The 25,375-nt window shown below is 40.7% G+C and overlaps 1 protein-coding gene across 1 annotated transcript; it reads right to left on the bottom strand.

The window, feature by feature from the left end:
• Positions 1–22,307: 22,307 nt before the first annotated feature.
• Positions 22,308–24,524, bottom strand: LOC133823021 (uncharacterized). Its single transcript, XM_062255584.1, has 6 exons — positions 24,208–24,524; positions 23,963–24,058; positions 23,621–23,839; positions 23,359–23,455; positions 23,204–23,266; positions 22,308–23,115 (listed from the first exon to the last, which is right to left on the bottom strand). The coding sequence occupies exons 1-6, from the start codon at positions 24,466–24,468 to the stop codon at positions 22,922–22,924; spliced, it is 930 nt and encodes a 309-aa protein (XP_062111568.1). The 5' UTR covers positions 24,469–24,524; the 3' UTR covers positions 22,308–22,921.
• Between the last annotated feature and the right edge of the window lie 851 nt (positions 24,525–25,375).

Raw genomic sequence — 25,375 nt, 5'->3', positions numbered from 1 at the left:
GCCCTAATTAAAACTCAAATTCTTTGTAATCTCATTTTATTATCAATAAAGGAATATAAATCTTTTTTTTTTGACTTGGTTAATCACTTTGCTCACATGTTTTATTTTCATGATTATTTGTTTAATATAAACTTCTATTAAATCCCGAGCATATAGCTAATCTTATTTATAGTGACGTAATCATAGTGGAATATAAATATGATTATATGTTCAAAATTAGTTAGTCCTAAGATTAGTCAGTGCACCGGATTTACACTGACTTGCCAATCTATGATATGATCTACTTACACATTACAGTGTTATGTTCTTTCCAGAACATTAGCAAAGTAAATAAGATCGAATGTATTTGTTACATCGGACTGGACCGATATTGACAGTTGATAAGATAAGTAAACATACCGTTATTATCTATTCTAGTCATATCATATAGTTGACCATAGGTCAATTCAATCTCAATTCTGAGTGGTTAGTATTCTAACTGATTCTATTATTTGAGTTCTTTGACTTGTTCGTTACCAGCTTACCCTACGAACTAGCCCATACTTACATCTTGGGAACTCGGTTGTATAATTGAGTGGGAGTGTTAATCATAGATATGAACATCTATAGCTTCTGATGAAGAAGTGAAACGATGGTTTCCTTTTAGTTTGGTTCAAGGTGTTAAATGATAGAGATCTCATTTCAGTAATTAAATTAGTTTACTGAAATATCATTTACAAGGAACTAAGTGTTTTAAGGATAAAATACAATGAGAGGTAAAACGATATTTTAGTCCTATCTCATTGTAGACCGTCTATAGAGGATTGAGTGAAAATTATGGTTGAAACAATGGATAATTAATAGCGTATATATATTTGTTATAGAGCGTTCTATGAATTCAATAGTGCAATTCCGAGTCTATAGTGGAGTCATGAGGAATTGATAAGTTAGTAAATTTATTTGTTAGATCTATGATAACTTATTGGAGCTTGATTTCATAGGCCCATGGTCCCCATTGTACCTTAGATAAAATCATCTAGATAGTCTCAATTAATTGATTTAATTATCAATTAGAATTATCAAAGTTGACCAGGTCAATTTTGGATAGTTTCACAGAGTTGTGTAATTTTGAGAAAAAAAGAGAAATTATGGCAAATTTATTAATTAAAATAAATTGGTATCTAAATTAATAAATAAGTTTAAATCAAGGTTCAAATTATAAATAATTAATTTGATAAAGGATTTAAATAATTATTTAATTAATTAAATCAATAGAAAATAATACATGCCTTGATTTTAAGTCCAATGAGCTTATAATCAAATGGGAAATTTCACGGGCCTATAGCCCATGATAATTTCAACCTAGGGCTTCAAAATGGCTATTATTTTATTGATTTTTTAATTAAATTAAATGACCTAATTGAGTCTATAAAAGGAGTACTTAGAGAGAAGTCAAAACATAAGTTTAATCACTGGTTTTCTGATAGTTTCAGATTCTCTCTAAACACAAGTCATTTTCTAAGCCTCTTTGTTATTTTCTCTTCTTCTCTCTATATCTATCTCATGTGTTGAGAATTGCCCACACTAGTCTAGGTGGTTCTAAGGATACATTGGAAGATTGTGAAGAAAATAGAAGATCAGTTCAGTTTCTTGATAATACTCTATGATACAAGAGTTAGAGAAACTGAAGGAAGGACTGTTTCATTCCGCTGCGTATACTGTATGTATTCTATTCTTTGTTTCTCTTTGAATTCAATTTTAGAAACATGTTTTAGGTTATCTCGTATTAATTTGTTTAATATTAGATATACATGAAAATAAATAAAGATCATGTATAAGTTTTCCAAAAGTAACACCATCAGGAGGGGTCTCCAAAGCACTACATTGTAAGCCGATGAGCAATCTACCACCACGAACTCTGTCATCACATTCTCAAGCCTGGGGGTATCCCCCACCGTGACCGGTAGTATGATAGAACCTGCTGGTGCTAGGCATTCTCCTGTGAACCCATATATCATTTGGGAACACGGTGTCAGGTCCTTGACCGTGAGCTTCATCTTCTCGAGGGATTATCTGTAGATGATATCTACTGAGCTTTCTGTATCCACCAAGAATCTTTTCACTCGGGCATTGATGATTTGAATGGTAAGGACCAGAGGGTCATTGTGGGGGTACCTCATGTGTCTGGCGTCATCCTTTGTAAAAGTGATAGTTTCACTTTCATACTTTGGATTTTTCGGAGACCGTTCCTCGACTGCCATACACTGGGAAGACTCCCCTACCTCATGTCTGAGGGTCCTTGCATATCACTCATGAGCATTGTTACTGTTGCCTGCTATGTGAGGCCCTCCACATATGGTATCCAGTGTGAAGTCTACAGCCGCCGGCTCTAGTGGTGGACTCATCTGGCTTCGAAATTCTGGATTCCTGCTTGGGGTTTCGGTCTTGCCTCAGTACCTCGAGAGTTTTCCTGATCGGAGAAGAAACTCTATCTCATCCTTCAATTGTTTGCACTCGTTTGTGCCGTGCTCATAATCATTATGGAAACGACAAAACTTATTCTTGTCCTTCTTTCCTTCTGAATGCAAGGGTGGTGACTTTCGGTATGGTACCTCCTGGCATGTTTCCAAGTAAATCTCAGCCCTTGATGTAGTCAGGATGATATAATTAGTGAACCTTGGCTGGCAGGGTTGATACTTAGGCTGTTTGTCGGCGGGTGCTGACTTAGCTTTCTTTTCTCCACCCTGCTCGGCCTCTGAGGTATTCCTCTTCTTACCGCTGCCCCCACTGCCACCCTGAGGGTTTGCACCATTCTTATCTACCTTGACAATGGTCGGATGGTTTATGCCTTTTTCTTCCTTCATGATAGCATCATCTAGCTTCATGTATTTGTCGGCTCGGTCCAGGAACTCCTGCAAGGTGTTGATAGGGTTCCACTGTATATTATACCACAAGGGACTACGATAAATTATTCATGCCGAGATGGCAACGAATTTCCCTTCATCTCCTACCATGGACGCTCGGTTTGCCTCTCTCATGAATCTTTGAATGTAGTCTTTCAAGGATTCATATTTCCCTTGCTTGATGTCAGCTAACTGATTGGCATAAACTGGTTGAATCTGCCTATGTAACACCCTGGATAGCCAAGACCGTTACACTGTGTGTTTATAAAGGTGCAAGACTTTCTAATCAAGTCGTTTAATTTGAAACGTGTCACTGAAACTACAGTTGAACTAGGGTTAAAATATTTTGGCATCAAAAGCTTCATTTATGATAAACAAACTTTCTCTATACATGGGATCCCCAAAGTAGTAAAGTTAAAAGACAATTTACAAAAATTTAAGATTAAAATACAGTTGTTAGCCACTCTAAGGCAAATCAGACAATTAAGCTTTTCTCGTCATGTTCCACTCCTCGGTCGTGGCGGCCGATCATCTGATTATGTACATTCAACCCCGTAGCTCTCCATCTCAGGATTGGTCCAACTTGCCCTTGCCTTTACCCGCACCACGTAGCATCCGTGAGCCAAGGCCCAGCAAGAAAACACAAAAGCATAGCATAATCATTAAGCAAACAACCAGACATCTCACACAGTATAAACATATACTCAACAGTTCAGTCAATCATGTTGTTCAAGTATTTAGCATACCAAGTACATCATCTCATATCATCAATCAATTCACATATGACAACTAGGGTTAGCACCCTTACGCCGCACCCTCTATTTATCCCATTGACTCCGGCCCGCTTAACCCAAGCTTAGAGAATATTAAGCTGTCCTCAGCTACCAGTGGCCGAGCTGCGCCCTGTGCGCAAGTATTATTTATGGCACCCTTAGGCTGTTTATCACATGTCCCATGGCATAATACCATCTATGACATCATACAGATATAGGGAGATCTTAGTCCCATCACAACCACATAATCGGGTGCAGTTTTCTTACCTTTAGATTTTGCTAGCTTTGTTCAATTTGATCCTCAAGCACGATCCCGTCTGAGCCCTAGCGTACACCTAGTCACAGCCATAGATCAGAATCATCACCAAACCTCAGGTCCAAAACCTAGCCTCGGGACCAATTCCGAGCCCTCGGGAAGCCCTAATTCCACCAAACGGAGTGGTGGAATCGAACCCCAAACCCCCGGTCAAAAACCCTTAGAAATAACCCAAAAACCCCTTTATGGAAATAGGGTAGTGCTACAGCGCCCTAAGGAGAGCGCTATAGCGCTACAAACAGAGCCAAAAGTCTCAGGAACTTTAGGACCTAGCGTTGTAGCGTCCAGTGACTAGTGCTGTAGCGCTAGTCACAGTACATCCCTACACAGCTTTTTCTCCTTCGAATTTTCCTGAGCCAAACCTTCTCAAAACTCAACCAAACCTCAAACAAAATTCAAAACAAGCCTCCCAACATCCTCAACTCATCCCATAAGTCCCAACCACACAAAATTCAATCACATGCACCCCAAATCAAGGAAATCACCCTAGCTGAACCTAAAGCTCAAAAACTCACTAAAACAACAACTGAAACCACATAATTCAAGTGACCAAGATCATAGCTTTTTACCTTAAATAGAGAAGTTCAACCTTAGGCTATCCTCCACTCTTCCTTAGCTTTCACTCCTCAAAGCTTGAGCCTCAATTTCCCTAGAATCCCCATAGAATTATGCTTAGAAAACTAATTCAACACTAATACCATGAACTGAATGTTAACCTCAAAATCTTACCTCAATTGATGAGCAACCTCAGCTAGTTTCCCCAACCTGATCAAGATCCCAAGTACACAGTCTTAGCCTGAAGCTCCTCTAGATTTTAGCTCCAAATCTCCAGAAGAAATTGATGGAGAAGACCCAAACCGTTATTGAAAATTGCCCTGCTTTTCCCTTCTTTCCTTTTCCTTCTTTTCTTTCTTCAGATTTCCTTCAAATTCTAGACATTCCACTAAGGCATAAAGCAGGCTTAACTCTTATCCCTTATAAGCCAAATGACCAATTTGCCCTCCCATAATTCCTAAGCCTTTTTAATCCACCTAGGGGCATTTTGGTCATTTCACCCAATTCCCGCTAATTCCTCGAGTGTCTCAAATATCTACCACTTACTTCCAGACACCTAACTAATCGCCAATTATATTCCTCAATATCAAAACAAGCTCTAATATATTTTCTAAATTCTCATAAATACCCCCAGGCTCGACCCGAGCCGAGTATAAATCCCTACCGTGACTTTTTCGCTGAACTGCTCACTAGGATCGCCTCGAATCATAGATTACAAATATATCCACATAATAATGTGGTCTCATCAATTTATCACAAATATATACAGTTATGCCCTCAACGGGCCAAAATTACGATTATGCCCTTCTAACTTAATCAGGGCCTACATGCATACTAATACACATAGTCATGCGTCACATATATTCAAATAATCATATAACATTCGTTTAATCATTAAATCACATATAATCCAGTTATGCCCTCCCGACACACTAATCAAGGCCCTTAAGCCTTATTAGTAAATTTGGGTCGTTACAACTATCCCCTCCTAATGAGAATTTCGTCCTCGAAATTTACCTGAATAACTCGGGATACTGATCCCGCATCGCTGTCTCAAGCTCCCAAGTCGCTTCCTCGACCCTACTATTCCTCCATAACACCTTAACAAGAGGAATCGTCTTATTCCGTAGTACTTTATCTTTTCGATCTAAGATCTGAACCGGTTGCTCCTCATAGGCTAGATCTGTCTGCAACTCCAAATCTTCATACCTTAACACATGAGTCGCATCTGAGACGTACTTCTGAAGCATAGAAACATGGAATACGTCATGGACTCCTGACAACGATGGTGGCAAGGCTAACCTGTAAGCCACCTGATCGATCCTTTTCAGGATCTCAAAAGGTCCAATGAACCTAGGGCTTAGCATGCCTTTCTTTCAAAATCTCATCACCCCTCGCAATGGTGAAACTCGGAGAAACACGTGGTCCCCAACCTGGAATTCCACGTCCCTACGCTTGGGATCAACATAGCTTTTCTATCTGCTTTGAGAGGCGAGCATCCTAGCTCGGATATTCTCTATAGCTTCACTTGTCTTCTGAACCATATCTGGCCCCAAATACTTCCTCTCACCCATCTCATCCCAATGAATAGGTGATCTGCACTTCCTCCCATATAACATCTCATAGGGAGCCACTCCAATCGTTGATTGGTAACTATTGTAATACGAAAATTCAATCAATGGGAGATACCTACTCCATGATCCCTCAAAGTTGATCACACATGCTCTGAGCCAATCCTCCAACACCTGAATCGTCCTCTCAGACTGCCCATCAGTCTGAGGATGAAAGGCTGTGCTGAACTTCAACTGAGTCCCCATAGCCTTCTGCAAACCACCCCAAAACTTTGTAGTAAAGATGGGATCCCGGTCTGGCACTATAGACTTAGGAACCCCATGGAGATGTACGATCTCCCTCACATACAACTCAGCATACTGATCCATAGTATATGTCGACTTCACTGGAAGAAAATGGGTTGACTTGGTGTATCTGTCCACTATCACCAACACCGAGTCATGAAGCCCAACTGTTCTGGGTAAACCTCCCACGAAATCCATCGTAATGTCCTCCCATTTCCACTCGGGAATACCTAAAGGCTGTAGCAACCCTACTGGTCGCTGATGTTCAGCTTTCACCTGCTGACAGGTTAAACACCTGGCTAAATACTCTACCACATCCTTCTTCATCCCGGGCCACCAATATAACGTCCGTAGATCCTGGTACATCTTCGTGCTACCCGGATGAAGTGAGTACGACGTCGTATGAGACTCATCCAATATCTCTCGTTTGATCCCCTCCTCATTTGGAACACAAATCAGCCCATGATACCGAAGCAAACCACCCTCAGTAATAGAATAGTCCTTAGCTACTCCCGCTAAGACATTTTCTCTAACCTCCTGTAACTGAGCGTCTACCAATTGTCCCTCTTTAATCCACTCTAGCAAGGTTGACTGCAAAGTAATATTGGCCAATCGGCCCACCACCAATTCTATCCCCGCTCTGACCATCTCATCAGCTAACTCTCTCGAGATCTGGGTAGAACTATATAACTGACCCGGACCTCTCCGGTTCAATGCATCCGCCACTACGTTGGCTTTCCCCGGATGGTAAAGAATATCACAATCATAGTTTTTCACCAACTCTAGCCAACACCTCTGTCTCATGTTCAGGTCCTTCTGTGTAAAGAAATACTTCAAACTCTTGTGGTCGGTGTATATCTTGCACTTCTCCCCATACAGATAATGTCGCCAAACCTTCAGTGTGAATACCACCGCTGCTAGCTCTAAATCATGGGTAGGATACCACTGCTCATACTCCTTCAACTGTCGTAATGCATAAGCTATGACCTTTTCATTTTGCATCAACACACAACCTAATCCCAACCTCGATGCATCGCAGTAAACTACAAACTTCCCTTCCCCCGAAGGAAGACTCAACACGGGCGCAGTAATAAGTCGTCACTTCAGCTCTTGGAAATTGTCCTCACACTTGTCTGACCAGATAAGCTTCAAATTCTTCCGTGTCAATTCTGTCATTGGTGCTGCTATCTTCGAGAAGCCCTCTACAAACCGTCTGTAGTAACTCGCTAGACCAAGAAAACTCCGCACCTCCGAGGCGTTCCTTGGCCTCAGCCAATCCCTAACTGCCTCTACCTTAGATGGATCCACCTTAATCCCATTTGCACCCACAATATGACCAAGGAATGTCACTTCTGGTAACCAAAATTCACATTTCTTAAACTTGGCGTACAACTGATGCTCCCTCAACCTCTGTAGAACCTGCTGAAGATGAAGCTCGTGCTCTGTCTCTGAACTGGAGTACACTAAGATGTCGTCGATGAAGAAAATAACGAACTGATCCAGAAAGTCCTTGAACACCCTGTTCATTAGGTCCATAAAGGTTGCTGGGGCATTGGTCAAACCAAATGACATGACCAAAAACTCATAGTGCCCATACCTTTTCCGGAAGGCTGTCTTCAGTATGTCCTCGTCCTTGATCCTCAACTGGTGATAACCAGATCGAAGAACAATTTTCGAGAACACCGTCTTACCCTGCAGCTGATCGAACAAGTCGCCAATCCTTGGTAGGGGATACTTATTCTTAATAGTCAACTTGTTCAATGCGCTGTAGTCTATACACATTCTCAAAGTCCCATCCTTCTTCTTCACAAACAAAACTGGAGCACCCCATGGCGAGTAATTAGGCCTCATGAACCCCAAATCCAGAAGCTCCTGCAACTGTATCTTCAATTCTTTCAGTTCTACCGGTGCCGTCCTATATGGTTCCCTCGACACTGGCTCTGTCCCTGGTGCCAACTCAATGACAAACTGAATCTCTCTACGCAGCGGCAACCCATGCAAGTTCTTAGGAAACACATCCAAGAACTCGCAAACCAATCTGGTCTCTTCCGGTCCTGCTGGCGAAACCCTGGTGGTATCCACCACACTAGCCAGAAAACCTATACACCCTCCTTGTAACAAATCCCTGGCTCTTAGCGCCAATATCCTGGGTACGCGGGGTCCATGCACCGCTCCCACAAAAATAAAGGGATCCTTGCCCTCTGGCTCAAAGGTCACCATCTTCTTCCTGCAATCAATAGTAGCTCCATATCTAACCAGCCAATCCATACCTAAAATCATATCAAAGTTCTCCATACTCAATTCAATCAAGTCTACTGACAACTCTCTACCATCAACTATCACCGGCAGTGCTCTAATCCACCTCCTAGATACTACTAGTTCCCCTGTAGGAAAAATAGTCACAAACCCTGAAGTACAATACTCACTAGGTCTACACAGTCTATCAATCACCTTACTAGAAACAAACGAATGTGTAGTACCAAAGTCAAGCAATACAGTAAGAGGAGAGCCAGCGCAAGAAAGCTGACCTGTCACTACCGAGGGACTAGCCTCGGCCTCTGCCTGCGTCAGGGTGAACACTTGAGCTGGAGTCAAGTTGTCCACCTTCCCCGCATCTCCCTTCTTCATTGTCAGGCAGTCCTTCTTGAGGTGTCCCACCACCCCGCACACGTACCAGGCCTTAGCCCGACACTTGCCCGGACGACGTCTCCTGCACCTCGTACACTCAGGATAAGTCCTCCATGCATCACTGCCTCCCTGACGCCACCCTGAGTGCCCCGACCTCTCCTATCAGGACCAGGAGCGGTCGAAGCATCAGGGGTCTTCCTCTTCAAATCACTGGGGCCTCCGCCCCTACCAGAACCAGAATATGGAGGCACCACCTTGCGGCCCTCCCGCCTCAATGCACTCTCTCTCCATATTTTATTTTCCGCTTCCTCATCGTTAAGAGCCTTCTCTACAGCCTGGGCATAGGTTGTCCCTCCAGGAACTGTTGTAATCCTCACATCTCGGGCTATCACAGCATTAAGCCCTCTAATAAATCTGTCCTGCCTAGCTGCATCAGTAGGCACAAGGTCGGGTGCGAATTTCGCAAGTCTGTCAAACTTTAGGGCATATTCTGTAACTGTCATGCTGCCCTGAACCAGCCCCACAAACTCATTTACCTTCGTTGCCTTGATGGCAACATTATAGTACTTCTGGCTGAATAGGTCCTTGAACCTTCCCAAGTCAAAGCAGTAACATCTCTGGTCTGTGATGCCACCTCCCACCAGATTCCGGCATCCTCTCTTAACATATATGTGGTGTAACGCCCCAACTCCAGGGACTGTTATGGTGTGCCTTGTAAACAGTGCTAAACTCGCTAATCGAATCATTTGGCCAAAATTGTGATCTAGGTATGATTAGCGATTTAGGGATTAAATATTTTGGTTAAGAAGTAACGTTTCACTAGAACATTTAATATATACATTAGGATCCCGAAAATAAAGTTTTAGAGTTTATTATAGAAAATATTTACAACAGGCCGTTCTAAGCGGCAAAACAGGGTCAACCTTAGTTCCACTTTAAACCTCGGCCGTGGCGGACGAGCAGTTGCATATGTACACATCATCACCTAAGCTCTTCAACTCAAGGACGGTCCAGCTTCCTCTTGCCTTTACCTGCACCACGTAGCACCCGTGAGCCAAAGCCCAGCAAGAAAACACAATAAAGCATGATATAATATCAACGACGATCATAATAACCATTCAGGACCATCAGTCCAAGCAATATAGGTGACAATAGCCAAAAGTCACAATAATGAGCATCGCTCCCTCTAGCCATGTGACGATAGGGTCACCAGGGCTTAGATCCTTTCATAAGCTTGATTAGGATAGGTGCATGGTGATTAGTCACCAACATAACCATCCTCTCGACTCTAGAGTCGTAACTAAGGATAGCGTCCCCCAGCCATGTGACAAACAGTCACCGGGGTCATAACCTTGGCTGAAATCATCTGGTCTTAGACCAGGCAAGCGCTTATAGTTCTCATTGACCTTCCGGTCGGTCCAGCATTAATACCCCATATGAGTCATTCAATGCCGACCTCGATTAGATCTAATCTTTATTTAGCCCGGCGTTCACAACGCACTGCCACTTCTGACCCTTGGGTCGGTAAAACACGACCAGTGCTCAGCCCGTGGTGAACTTAACTAATAAGTCACAGCTTCACAGACGGACCTGACACCATTGTCGATTCTGACTAATAATTCAGCGCCATACATAGGTAAGCCATGCCACCAATCATATATCACATGTCCAATATCTATAAACAAGGTATTCAGCATGCTTACTTAACAGATATTAGTACAATTAGGACTATGCATTAACACAGAGGCTTAAGCTCTGAACGATATCACACCTAGTATACAAAGCATGTCCTAATCACATGTTTCTTATGCATCATATGCAATATATCCAACAATCCAACATACACCAATAACCGCCATGCATGTCACGTTTAATAGTCAACCAACATGCATCAAGAACAGCCATGCATGTCATACATAATAATCAACCGACATGCATCAATAATAACCACGCATGTCATGCTCAATAATCAACCAACATGCATCGATAATACCCATGCATGTCACATATACACAGGGTGCAGTTTTCTTACCTCAAAGTCGAGCTAGAACGATTAAAGGAACGACCCTTGAGAACGATCAACTTTTAGTCCTTTAGCGGTCACCTAGTCATAACCAAATATAAGATACCATCAATAAAAATGGTCAACATAAGTTCCCAAACCAATATCTAGCCTCCGGAACATCAATCCCCACTTAACCGGGTACTAGGATCAACCCTGAGGCCTTAAGCTAGCATCCCTAGGCCAAAAACCCATTTTTAGCCAAATCTGCCTTGATGGGCCGCGGCTCACCATAACCATGCCACGGCTCACCCTCCTGACAGAGCCATTTTCACCTTTAAAGCCAACACAGGCCGCGGCACACCATAGACAGGTCGCGGCTCATTTCGCAAATCAGCCAAGAACCAGCACGCACCAGCCAACTCTCCCCTGCGTTTTCCCTTGGAACCAACCCTTTGAACCAACTCCAAACCTCCTCCAAACACTCAATTTAACCTCTAGACAACAACCACAGCTGACCCTCATCAAATCCCAATCAAACCAACACAAAAACTCCCTTTGATTCCCACTTTCCACATCAAAAACCATGAATTGAAAACTAAAAGGAAAACAGAGTAACACCTGAAACCAGTGACTAAAACTCACCTCAAATTCAGATTTGAACCTCCTTCAATGGTTGAACCAAGTCCACCAACCCATCCTTTGAGTTTCCTAGCTTAAAACCCCACCTTGAGCTCAAGAACACCAAGAGAAATATAGAGAAGAATGATGTACGGGAAGGGAGAAGACAACCCCTGTTTTTGTTCTGTTTAGTCTTTATCCTTCTACAGCCAACTAAAGGGTAATATAAATCCCTTCAAATGACCAAAATACCCTTAAGCCACCTAAAGCCTCTAAAACCATTTCAAGGGTAAAATTGGTACTTTCCGCTTATCCCGTTAATCATAATTAACGCTTCCCAATTCCCGCTAATCTCAATATCCTCAAACACCAATAATTCATATCCCGTTACCCTAAAATCCCCGGTAACGCTATAATCATTAAATTCACCCCGAGACTCACCCTGAGCCCCGAACTTAAACCCGTTATGACTAGACCGAACACTTACATCTCATGATCGTCTCATGTCGATTAGCTCGAACCAATACACCTTATAATGTGGCTATATTAATAAATCACAATCATGCACCCAAAATATACAATTACGCCCACAGTGGCCAAATTACCAAAATACCCTCACAATAATAAATTCTCCCATATGCATGCATTCACCATCATATGATAATATAATTCACGTAAATATGCATATAATCATTAAATACTATAATAAATCATTTATGGCCCTCCCGACCTCCTAATCAAGGTCCTAAACCTTATTAGGAAATTTGGGGCATTACATGTGGCACAGGCCACTCTGTCATGTCCCTCTACCCTCATAAAGTCCATAATGGTAGTAATCATGGTCATCCACTGCTCAGCCTTTAGTGGATCAGGTCCTCCCTCAAAGATCGGAGGCTGTTGTTTCCTGAACCGCTCATACAACGGCTCCCATGTGTTCCCAACTCCACTGGCTGTACCGCTGGTACCACTGCAGGTGGCACAATAGGGGCAGCACTCCCTGATGGAGCCTACTGTCGCAGAATTCTTATCTGTTCATCCTGGCTCTGAAGCCGAGCTTGCATGTCTGCCACAAGCTGCTGCCAATTCTCAGGGACTGGCGGAGGGGTCTGGCACTGGTCATCAACTCTAGTCTCAGACCTGATGCCGGCTAGTCGCGTACATTTTCTTGGACGCATAATTATCCAAGTCAATCTGCAATCAACGACTCGGCAGTCAGACTATGATGACAGGGTAATAATCCTTTCATGATCCACCATTAGAACCCCAAACATTCACAAACAATCAGAATATAACAGTTCATCCAATTATCCAAATGTTTTCATTCACATGCATAGCAATGCTAATAAGCACGCCTCAGTATCATCACACAATAGTCAAGGGCCAGGCCCTATCAGTATCTCATGCTCCCTATTAATCAAGCAGATATCAACAGTCATATTTCATTCAGATCATTTAAACATATAGTCATGTATACACAATTACCAAACCTTGAGTCAAGCTTGTCTTTCGCGGCGAATGTACATGTCCAACCAGTCTTCAAGAACCCTTAAACCTAGGACACTCTGATACCAAGTTGTAACACCCTGGATAGCCAAGACCGTTACACTGTGTGTTTATAAAGGTGAAAGACTTGCTAATCAAGTCATTTAATTTGAAACGTGTCACTGAAACTACAGTTGAACTAGGGTTAAAAGATTTTGGCCTCAAAAGCTTCATTTCTTATAAACAAACATTCTCTATACATGGGATGCCAAAAGTAGTAAAGTTAATAGACAATTTACAAAAATTTATGATTAAAATACAGTTGTTAGCCACTCTAAGGCAAATCAGACAATTAAGCTTTTCTCGTCCTGTTCCACTCCTCGGCCGTGGCGGCCGATCATCTGATTATGTACATTCAGCCCCGTAGCTCTCCATCTCAGGATTGGTCCAACTTGCCCTTGCCTTTACCCGCACCACGTAGCATCCGTGAGCCAAGGCCCAGCAAGAAAACACAAAAGCAAACCATAATCATTAAGCAAACAACCAAACAACTCACACAGTATAAACGTATACTCAACAGTTCAGACAATCATGTTGTTCAAGTATTTAGCATACCAAGTACATCATCTCATATCATCAATCAATTCACATATGATAACTAGGGTTAGCGCCCTTAGGCCGCACCCTCTATTTATCCCACTGACTCCGGCGCACTTAAACCGAGCTCAGTGAATATTAAGCTGTCCTCAGCTACCAGTGGCCGAGCCGCGCCCTGTGCGCAAGTATTATATACGGCACCCTTAGGCCATTTATCACATGTCCCATGGCATAATACCATCTATGACATCATATAGATATAGGGAGCTCTTAGTCCCATCACAACCACATAACCGGGTGCAGTTTTCTTACCTTTATATTTTGCTAGCTTTATTCAATTTGAACCTCAAGCACGATCCCGTTTGAGCCCTAGCGTACACCTAGTCACAGCCATAGATCAGAATCATCACCAAACCTAAAGTCCAAAACCTAGCCTCGGGACCAATTCCGAGCCCTCAGGAAGCCCTAATTCCACCAAATGGGATGGTGGAATCAAACCCTGAACCCTTGGGCAAAAACCCTTAGAAATAACCCAAAAACCCCTTTCTGGAAACAGGGTAGTGCTGCAGCGCCCTAAGGAGAGCGCTATAGCGCTACAAACAGAGCCAAAAGGCTCAGAAACTTTAGAACCTAGCGTTGTAGCGCCCAGTGACTAGCGCTGTAGCGCTAGTCACAGTACAACCCTGCACAACTTTTTCTCCTTTGAATTTTCCTGAGCCAAACATTCTCAAAACTCAACCAAACCTCAACCAAACTTCAAAAATGGCCTCCCAATAGCCTCAACTCATCGCATAAGTCCCAACCACACAAAATTCAATCACATGCACCCCAAATCAAGGAAATCACCATAGCTGAACCTAAAGCTCAGAAACTCACTAAAACAACAACTGAAACCACATAATTCAAGTGACCAAGATCAGAACTTTTTACCTTAAATAGAGAAGTTCAACCTTAGGCTATCCTCCACTCTTCCTTAGCTTTCACTCCTCAAAGCTTGAGCCTCAATTTCCCTAGAATCCCCACAGAATTCTACTTAGAAAACCAAGTCAACCCCAATACCATGAACTGAATGTTAACCTCAAAATCTTACCTCAATTGATGAGAAACCTCAGCTAGTTTCCCCAACCAGATCAAGATCCCAAGTACACAGTCTTAGCCTAAAGCTCCTCTGGATTTTAGCCCCAAATATCCAGAAGAAATTGATGGAGAAGACCCAAACCGTTCTTGAAAATTGCCTTGCTTTTCCCTTCTTTCCTTTTCCTTCTTTTCTTTCTTTTCTTTCTTCAGAGTTCCTTCAAATTCTAGACATTCCACTAAGGCATAAAGCAGGCTTAACTCTTATCCCTTATAAGCCAAATGACCAATTTGCCCTCCCATAATTCCTAAGCCTTTTAATCCACCTAGGACCATTTTGGTCATTTCACCCAATTCCCGCTAATTCCTTGAGTGTCTCAAATATCTACCACTTACTTCTCGACACCTAACTAATCACCAATTATATTCCTCAATATCAAAATAAGCTCTAATATATTTTCTAAATTCTCATAAATACCCCCAGGCTCGACCCGAGCCGAGTATAAATCCCCGCCTTGACTTTTTCGCTGAACTGCGCACTAGGATCGCCTCAAGTCATAGATTACAAATATATCCACATAATAATGTGGTCTCATCAATTTATCAAAAATATATACAGTTATACCCTCAACGGGCCAAAATTACGATTATGGCCTTCTAACCTAGTCAGGGCCTACATGCATACTAATACACATAGCCATGCATCACAGATATTCAAATAATCATATAACATGCGTTTAATCATTAAATCACATATAATCCAGTTATGCCCTCCCGACACACTAATCAAGGCCCTTAAGACTTATTAGTAAATTTGGGTCATTAAAGCCCGACACTGAAGACCTTGCAGAATTCATTCCTGAACTGCTCCGAGGAAGTGATGGATCCAGGTTTGAATTTCCAATACCATTCTTGAGCTGAGTCAGAGAGAGTGGTAGGGAATACCCTGCTCCTATAATCATGCTCCACACCGAGTAACTCCATCTGATTCTTCAATTTCCCAATGTGTCGTACTGGGTCCTCCTTCCCAGTGTATGTCGAAAGTTTCAGGGTCTTGTATTTCGGTGGTGGTTAGGCAGCTTGAATCTCGGCACTGAAAGGACTCCCACTTCTATGAGCCAGCTCGGTATTTGAAGGTTTCTTTGTTAGACCCTGAACAACCATAACGAGTGCATTTATTTGAGCTTGCACTGCTGGTGGGATCACTACTCCAGGAGGGGTAGATGTTCCTGGTACACCCTCCTGAGCGCTGGTCCTCCTGTTGATGACCTCCCTCAAATCCTGAGGTTACGCATCTTTCCCCAGCCTATCAAACACAGTATTGGTTTTATTCATCGGTTCCTTTCCCTTGCGAGACTGCGGGTGTAGGGGTGGTAGGTTTTCCTTGCCCCTATCAGTGGGACCCTGCTCCCGAGTTTCTCCTCCTACATGACTTTGTGATTTTGAGCGACCATTTCCATTTCTGTCACGCCTCTTAGATGTTTGACCTTCATCTCCTGCATTGTTTCGTCTTTCGGGTTGGTAACACTTCTACTCTGAGATGAAGTGTTATTCTTCTTAGTCATGGAGGAGGCAGTCTTGGAATGTGCCTTTTCATCCCGTCTCTGGGAAAGTGGCTCTGAGAGCATCTGTGGGGTTCGACTCCTCCCCTGGGACTCTCTGTTACTGCTGTCTCACATTCCTGCTGCTTTGGCCTGAGCTTCTCTCACCGCCTGAGCAGTAGCTTCAATGTTAGCTTGGGCTAACTGAGTAGCCGCCTCCAGGGCCACAACATCCTCCTGGTGCCTCCGGTCAGGTTCCTGCTCCCTCTGGATCATCCTCTGAACCTGCTCATCTATCTCCCGTCGTTGTCGTTGTTGGTTTTTACAGATCAAATTAGAGATTATACACAGCGGAACAACAATCAAAATTGTTAATTTAACCCCACAAAATTTCTAGATCTACGTCTTCACATACATATATATGTTGAATCAAAGATACGAATAGAAAATTACCTTAAGTCCTTCCTTACTGCTATCTTTTTGTATGGCAAAAATCCTTGAGATCTCACACCAAGATCTTCCAAAATGTTCTCAGCACACAAAGAACGAGTGTGGGCTCGCTATACAAAACAATAGGCAAAATCTATTTATCAGATGTTCTCAACACATGAGATTTGATAAAGTTTGGACCTAAGTTTGTGAAGAATAGTGACCTATGCTTGTATCACTGTTCTTTTTCTCTCAGGGAGATTTCGCGATATATTTTCTATCACTGAAAAGTATTGTTCTGAAAAACTAATCTCCTAAATTTAATATATCCAATATATTAAAAATAAAATAATAGTTATTTTAAACAATTTGAAAATAACTAATCAGTTATCAGATTTTGTTTAAATAATAATATTTTAATCATATTACAATATCTCATTATTTATTTAATATTTACATAACTAAAATTATGGAACAAAGAAACTTCTAGAAGCTTCTTGTGTGTGTAGCACAGTGACTGTGCACTGTGCTACACGTGTACCACATGCCAAGGACGGTATGCGATTTTTCCCAATTTTTCTTATTATTTAAATACAAAAAATCCCAAAAGTAAATTAATTATATTTTTGTTAAATCAAATAATTAATTAATTCTCAATTAATTAATTATACAATAATTATGTTTAGTGCATAGAAAAATATTTTACCTATCAAATAAGTCATTTTGCTCATTTTTGCATTTATCTTTGTCAGTGTTTATTTGAGTCATTTCGGGGACCATTGACCTATAACATTAAGCTCCAATAAATTGAAACTAAATAATTAAACTCTTTTATTATAATAGTTAATTTATTAATTCTGATATTTCTCCACTATAAATTCAGAATTGCACTCTTTATGTTATAGATATACTTTTAGAGAAATCTTATTCTAAGCTGTCCATTGATATAACCATCTTACAATAGTTCAACCCTCTAATTAATTAGTTCATAAATTAGAATGGAATAATTACTATTTTACCTTTCTAATTTACTTCTTATTCCTTAAGTACCATTAATTCAATAGTGAATAATTAATCTATAATCTAATTATATATTTGAGCTCAAAATCATTCAGTTCCAGAATTAACCCTTAAGGGAACTAATATACGATCCGTTAGGAAAGATTAGATTCTGTATTGTTGATACATGTTTCCAGTCATCCATGATATTAAATCTCCAAAACAAAAGTCATTAGCCTCATTCTATGAAGAGACCTTAATGAATGAATCAAAAGATTTAATAAACATGAACAGGAGTTCATGAACACTCAGGATTTAGGTTGATCTATAAATGATCATCAGTTATGATATGAATTACAAGTCTTTATTATTAAATGGTTTTTTGGATAAAGATTTTTATTCATATCGGTTCATGTCATATATAATCATATTATATAAAGCACCTTTACCGAGATGTCTTACCACATCAATAATCTGAATCTAGATTATTTGTATCAACATGATACTCAGCAAACCGTACTTACAACCCTATTTAAAGAATTCCATAACTTCAATTTGTTGTTGTTGACTATTTTTATTCATTCATGTGATCTTAATTCCCTTGTACTAATACAAGATCACATCCTCAATAATGAATATGGATTTTTTCTGATATTTACAAAATTATTCAAAAAATTATTTAATAATCTAAATATAACAATAATAAATCAGTGTATTAATTTATTCATCAAAATAATAAATGTCTTTTACATGCTTTTAGGACATACTCCTAACAGTCGTTCCATAGTCGACCTCTAGAGGGAAATTTCTGCAGCAAAGGCCTCCTACCTCGCCAGAAATTGCGCCATCTCCTCTTGGTTAGTATCTTGTGGATCTTTTGCATCAGGTTGGTCTCCAACCTCCACCTGAGGTTCGTTAACGGGATCGATGGGATCCTGAGTGTTGGAATCCCTAGGAGTCGTCTTCTTTGTTTGACTGGGTTTTGGAGGCATCGAAAATTGATGAAAGTGTGTTTCTTGATTTCGTACTCTCAATGAAAGCACCAAAATGTTGACCTATGAAATTGGCCAACGGTCGTATGTACAATATACGACACCTTTTGAACGAAATAAATAGAATAAACAACAGAGTACGATTATCTTAAGTAAACACAAAGAAATTTTATAGTGGTTCAGCCATGTTCTGATGAACAGTAATAACCTAATCCACTTAGTTTTTAGTATTGACTCACTCAAAAATTAAACAGAGGAACAAAAGCATTCCCTCGTTTCTGACTTGCCCATAATTTCTCCCCAAATGTTCTTTAGATCTCAAAAATTCTAGAAAAAACGATCCCCCTTATGAAGCCCTGGGTCCTTTATTTATAGTACCTAGGGGTTGTTACATGATCAAAAGTACTGGAGATCGTGGTTTGGTACATGATCATTGTGAGTAAAGATACATGTCCACCTCCCCATGATTATGAGATCGTGGGTCTTCTTGTTATCTTCTCTGGATCGTGGTTGATAATGCACAATTGAGACCCTCGAGAAAACGTTAAGTCTTGATTGGTCTATGAGACTTAGGTGCTAGGCCCGATGACCCTTCAGAGCTTGGGTGCTAGGCCTGATGACCCTCTGGGTGCTGAACCTGTTAATCCTCTGGGTGCTGGACTTGTGATCTTTCTGGGTGCTGGACCTGTTTGATCTCAGTTTGAACGAGTGCGAGTATTTCTCAGTGAAGTGTACTTGGGGGTTTAGGCCGACCACCCTATGAAGAATATGGTGGGCTGACCACCAAGTGGTTCTTGAGCATGTCAGGCCGACCACCCCTAAGGGTCCTTGGGCATACTGGGGCTGACCACCCCTGGGGTAGGGATCAAGTCGACCACTTCTAGGGGCTCTTGGACACACTGGGTCCGATCACCCCTGGGGTAAGGATCATGCCGACCATTCCTAGGGGCTCTTGAGCACACTGGGGCCGACCACCCCTGGGGTAGGGGTCAGGCCAACCACCCCTAGGGGTTTTAGGCTTGGTCGATTTCCCTATAGGTCCTGGACCTATCTTTTTTCCCGTCGGTCTTTTCTCAATACTTTGTCGTTTTTCCCTGATTTGTGATGTCACGTGTCACCTTCTCATTCGCCACGTCATCATATTTTTTAGGGATAACAAAGGTCACTTACAAATAATATCTAATCAGATAAGCTAAAATTTGTATCTAAGAGATACAAAAAATTTGTTCAACATAAAGTCGCACTTGGTCGGGTTCAAACGACACTAGGTGGAATGGATTGCATCCGATCGGGTTCAACAATTTCGAGAAGTTTACAAGGAAAAAAAATTGGTGTCACACGACATATTACAAGCATAGTCGATCGGGTTCAACAAAATTGCATGGACGGGTGCCATGTGATCGGGTACACGACAATGGCACAAACCCAAGAAGCTAAAGCTGATTCCAAACAGCCTAAATGTGACCCAACTGGTATTGAACAAATCCGATCATCATAAAATAGACCCTAGCAGTTTATGAGCAAGTTGACTTAATAACAATCAAAAGAAACAATGTTTCCAACCTGAGGAATACAACAATGAGACACAAAAAGTGCTGAGGTTAATAGTGAATCACCACGTGGAGGCATCTGCTAGGATATTCACTAAATCTCTGGTCGGTCATTCAATTTTTATGGACGTTAGTGACCAGACATACACTTTTAGACGACCTGAGTAACTACCAGCTAGAGAAAAAGTTTATCATATTAGTAAATCATATAATAAACTTGGGGGGCAAATGTTTTCCCCAAAATTTCAGTTCGATGACGTGAAAATTAGGAGTGATAGCATCAAGTGACGCATTAATGGTCAATAAATGTGTCAGCCATGGGAAGTGCAAAGGTTACAAAATGACCTACAAAGTCGTCACATCACTGGTTGGGAAGAACATTGACCACGAGGATGATTTGATCTGGTCTGGCAAAAACAAGTATGAATTTACATGGTCAGGAAGTAATATACCTGACCAGGTATGACAAGCAAAGAGACATACCCAACCATGTATGTCAGGGAAGTGACATACTCGATCATGTATGTCAAGGAAGTGACATAGCCGAGGGAAGTGATGTAGCCAACCAGCTACGTCAAGAAGGAGACATACCCGACCAACCACGTCAAGAAGGAGACATAGCCGACCAGGTATGCCAGGAGAGTGACATAGTCGAACAAATATGTCAGGAAAGTGACATAGCCGACCAGGTATGTCAGGAAGGAGTGTACCCGACTAGATACACCAGAATCTCAGGAGCTAACTGCCCAGTAACTTTTCTACGGAATCTCAGTAACAATTTTAACCAGAATCACCTGTAACTACCGCGAGAATCTCTCAGATATTTCGAAGTAGTAGCTATATTGCTGTATTTTGAATTTTTTTTATTACTTTATTAATTAAAATTGGTTAAAACAACCAAAGACTCCGTCGAAATGGGAGACCTTTCTTGTACAATCCATGAGCCTATAAACAGAGAGCTCATGACATCATTTGGGGGACTTTTGAACTTTTGACTTTGGAACTTCTAGGAACTTTTACTTGGGTAATTCGTGGGTCATTTTTTGAGAGAACTTAGAGAGAGAAAGCTTGTATTCTCCAGAAAGAAACTTTGTTTTTACGACTTATACTTAGGAAACTCAGTTGGCTCAGGTTCATCTGATCTTGAGTGTAGGTCAACATATATCACAACTCCAAGTGGATTAGGCTATTACCAACAAATTGAGGCTGAATCACTATAAAATCGTTTGTGTCGTTTATTTTCTATTCAATGTTATTATATTTATCGTCGTTTTTGCGTCTACTCCCCGTTGGCCAAAACTGTGGTCACCAGGAAGATATTCTTGTAACCAGATATATAAATAGTCTGGATCTGGCCATTTGTACTCTCGCACAATTTTATCCGGAGAAATGCTATGTGAAAATTGATTTTTCTTGAAGCTTTAATACAAACTTTAATAAAAGTGACTTGTAGACGTAGGCAAATTTTAACTGCTGAATTTAGTAAGAATCTCTTTCTTTTATTTTCTTCCAGATTAATTGTTTAATTGCTCTACATAATTAGATGGACAAAAAATGCGTCAACAATACTTGATTAATTAATTATGATAATTTAATAAAATATTATGTGTGTTTCGGAGGGCAATCTAGTAAATTTGCCACAAATATTTTTTGTTCAATCCTCTTCCGTCCATTAATGGCGCAAAGGGAAAACTATCCATCAACTCCTTACCTTTCCTCCTTTCCATCTAGCCAAACATAGGAAACCTTCTCTCCCTCCACTCCTTTCCCTCTGTATCAATCCATCCTTCCATATTTCTCCTCCACCAAACATACTGAGTGATCATTAATAAATTATTATTCCTATTTGAAATGAAAGGGTCTTTTCATTCTCTCAAAAAAAAAAAAAAATCTTCTCCTATGCCGACACGTAACAGAAGGATCTTAATGATATAATTATAATAGAAGAATATCTTTTGTATCTCTAAATTGTCTTCTAGTGCATTCCCATGTGAGGGTTCACAAGCCAAGTAATAATAATGTTCACACCAACTTCATAAATAAATATATGAATCTAAAAAATGTATTGAAATAATAACAAATATTCTTCCAGTCTTGCTGGGTTAATGTTTATATGCCGTATAGAACTATATTAAGTGTTCCTTTCGCCAAAAAGGGTCATTCAAATAAGAATATAACAGAGTTTCATCTCCATCACACGGAAGAAGACGTCCCCACCACCCCCACAGGGCTGTCTTCTCTGATCTCATTCTGTCCAGAGGAGATATTCCATGATTCAAGCTGAAGGACAAGGAAAAGGAAAAAAACCTTTTCAAGACTAGCCTTTACAAAATCAACAAAAATCACTACTATACAATTACTTTCCCCCACTAACTTTTGTTTCCCACAGTACTGATTTGGTTATACTTTTATGTTACATCTAAAAACACCCACAATTTCGTTCGAAAGATCCCACCTAGTAAAGAATGTACCTTTTGTCAATATATAAATTCACTTGTATAAATGTTGGACTTTGATATCTTACATATAATAGGTTTATAATTGATTAACCCTTCAACCTGACCAATATGTCCCCCCAATAAAGTTAAAAATAGTTTATCCGTGTTATAAGGGTTGTTTTGCTATTATTTGTAAGCTATTCCATAGACGTGAGGGTTTATAAGAGAGGCATTAGATAAGAAAGTGAGGCTGAGCTTCAGATTTGAAAATCCAGCTTCTGATATGTGCTTTCCAGTTTCCCTTGTGAGGTGACACCCGTCAGCAACAGTCTGTTGCAAAGGGTTAAGAATGCTCTGTACAAATCTGAGTGAGGTTCCTTCTGCAGAAGAATGAAAAAACCCAATTGATTGTAAAAGCTAAAGAAATTTCATGTGGTAACTGAGTTCTTTACAAGTTCAGTCTATTACCTTTTGCAGCTACGTGCTCCACGAAGAGATAAAGTCCACCTGGTTTGAGAACTCTCTTCACCTCTAGAAAGAATAATAGAAGTGAATGTGTCACTTGGGTAATTCAAAACTCATGTAATTACAATAAGAAGACTCTGAAGCTACATGCTTATTACCTTTCAAGGTCAAGTTAACATCTTCAACAGAGCACAATACAAGAGTTCCAACAACGGCATCAACAGAAGCATCTGCTAGTGGTAAAGCCTCCCCAACCTGCAGCATTTTGACTGATGAATAGCAATTCCGCACTATATGTCTCAACCATGTCACATATCTAAGATAACAGTTTCATATATAGTTGTGCCAAAACAAAGTTGATTAACAAATGCTCAAACAAACGTCACAAAATGTAGTGCCCAAATGCCAAAGTGAACATACTGCTTGTATAAACTTAAAATTCTGAACCGACAAACCAGCAGCAATTGCAGAAGCCTTGGCATATTTCTCCATCTTTCCGTTTGGATCCACGCCAAAAACTTGGACACCATTATCTCCAGCATAGTACGTAAGATTTGGACCCGTCCCAATGCCAATCTCTAACACTCTCCGAGCCTTTCCCCTCAAATTAGCAAAGAGCTCAGACTTGTATCCTGCAATCTTACCAATATGTATACCATTAACCGAAACAATCAATCCTAGAAAAATATCACTCTTATCCCAAACAGAGGAAGGTGTAAAGTCGAACAAACATTACACTATTCAAACAAATTGGGAACTAACCTCAGCCTCATAAGATTTCATGCTCGTATCAAGAACTGAAGCATAGAATTCTTCATACCAATCTGGCCTCGGCAGGTGAATCTTCCTCAGCGTGGCCTACATATGTAAAAATGCAGAACTGACGCAATATGCCATACTGAAGAAACTAGAACCTCCAACTTCAAACAGCAGTGGAGGTGGGGCGGTATAAAGCAGAGCTAAGCTTAGATAAATAAATAAAATAACTTGTGATTGAAAGATCGTACTGTGAAATCGGAAGCTTTGGCCGGACAAATGGGAAGCAAAGATGTGGCAGCTGCTTTGATGAAGACCCTTCTTCCGCAGGTGCAGGAAGAAACCGTAGCCAAAGACTCGCCGGAGCTCCGACCTTCGACATTAGGGTCGACACGTGAATGAGCCGGCTGTGTGGCCTTCCCACGTGGGACTTTGTCCAACGAGAGTTGTGCGCGGGTAGTGAAGGTTATCAGCGACGGTAATGGTAAGAGAGAAGAATAATAAAGGACCATTTCTCTATGGGGTGTGCAGAAAAAGATTGTGCCTTTCAAAACGGGTGGCAAATAGTCAGACTGATGTTATAAGATATTTTTTTCTGCGTTAATGGACCCCCTCCACCCGAAAAAAAATTTGCAGTCCCACTTCCTATCCTCTGTCCCCACTAATTATTTGAACACACATCATGTATTTGGAAAAAAATTCTGTTGTGCCCAATTTTTTATTCCCTCTATGTCCCACTATCTCTATGTCTCATAAATTATTTGAAGATACTTCATTTATTTATAGTGTTAATATAATTGGAAAAAAAATTTATAAATTAATTTAAATATATATTAAATAAATGAATGATATGTCCTAAAATAATTAGTGAGACATGGAGGGAACAAGTAATTAAGACACCAGATTTTTTTTCTAAATATATTAACATTGTCTATCCAATTAATATTTCACCACTCAATTAATTTAACCACTATCTCTCTCCAAGAGGAATATTGTTTTTTGAAAAAAGAAGGAATTTTATTAGCAACTGTCCTTCAAAATAACATCAAGAATAGCAAGAGGGAAATCACCTCCCCTAAAAGTACAGTCAGCAACATGACAGGAAGCTCTAGCAAGAACATGAGCAACACTGTTCGCAGACCGCTTAACAAATAAAATTTTTATATTCTTTACATCATTACACAAACCCTTACACTCAGTAATTAGACTCCCAAAATAAGAGTCCATAGAAATTGAACTACGAAGGGCCTGAACAACCGTGAGGCAATCAGTCTCAATAGTCACCTTATCCCAAGCTTTCTTCTTGATCCAGCTTAAGGCCTCACGCATCCCCATAGCTTCTACTAATTCAGGAGACACCACCCCGTTCCGACAATATGATATAGCTTCCAGGGTATGACCCTGATCATTCCTAGCCAC

The sequence above is a fragment of the Humulus lupulus genome, chromosome 3 (assembly GCF_963169125.1).
Source record: "Humulus lupulus chromosome 3, drHumLupu1.1, whole genome shotgun sequence".
NCBI classification, from domain to species: Eukaryota; Viridiplantae; Streptophyta; class Magnoliopsida; order Rosales; family Cannabaceae; genus Humulus; species Humulus lupulus.
The sequence above is the reverse complement of the archived record's forward strand: the minus strand, read 5'-3'. Positions and strand labels throughout refer to the sequence as shown.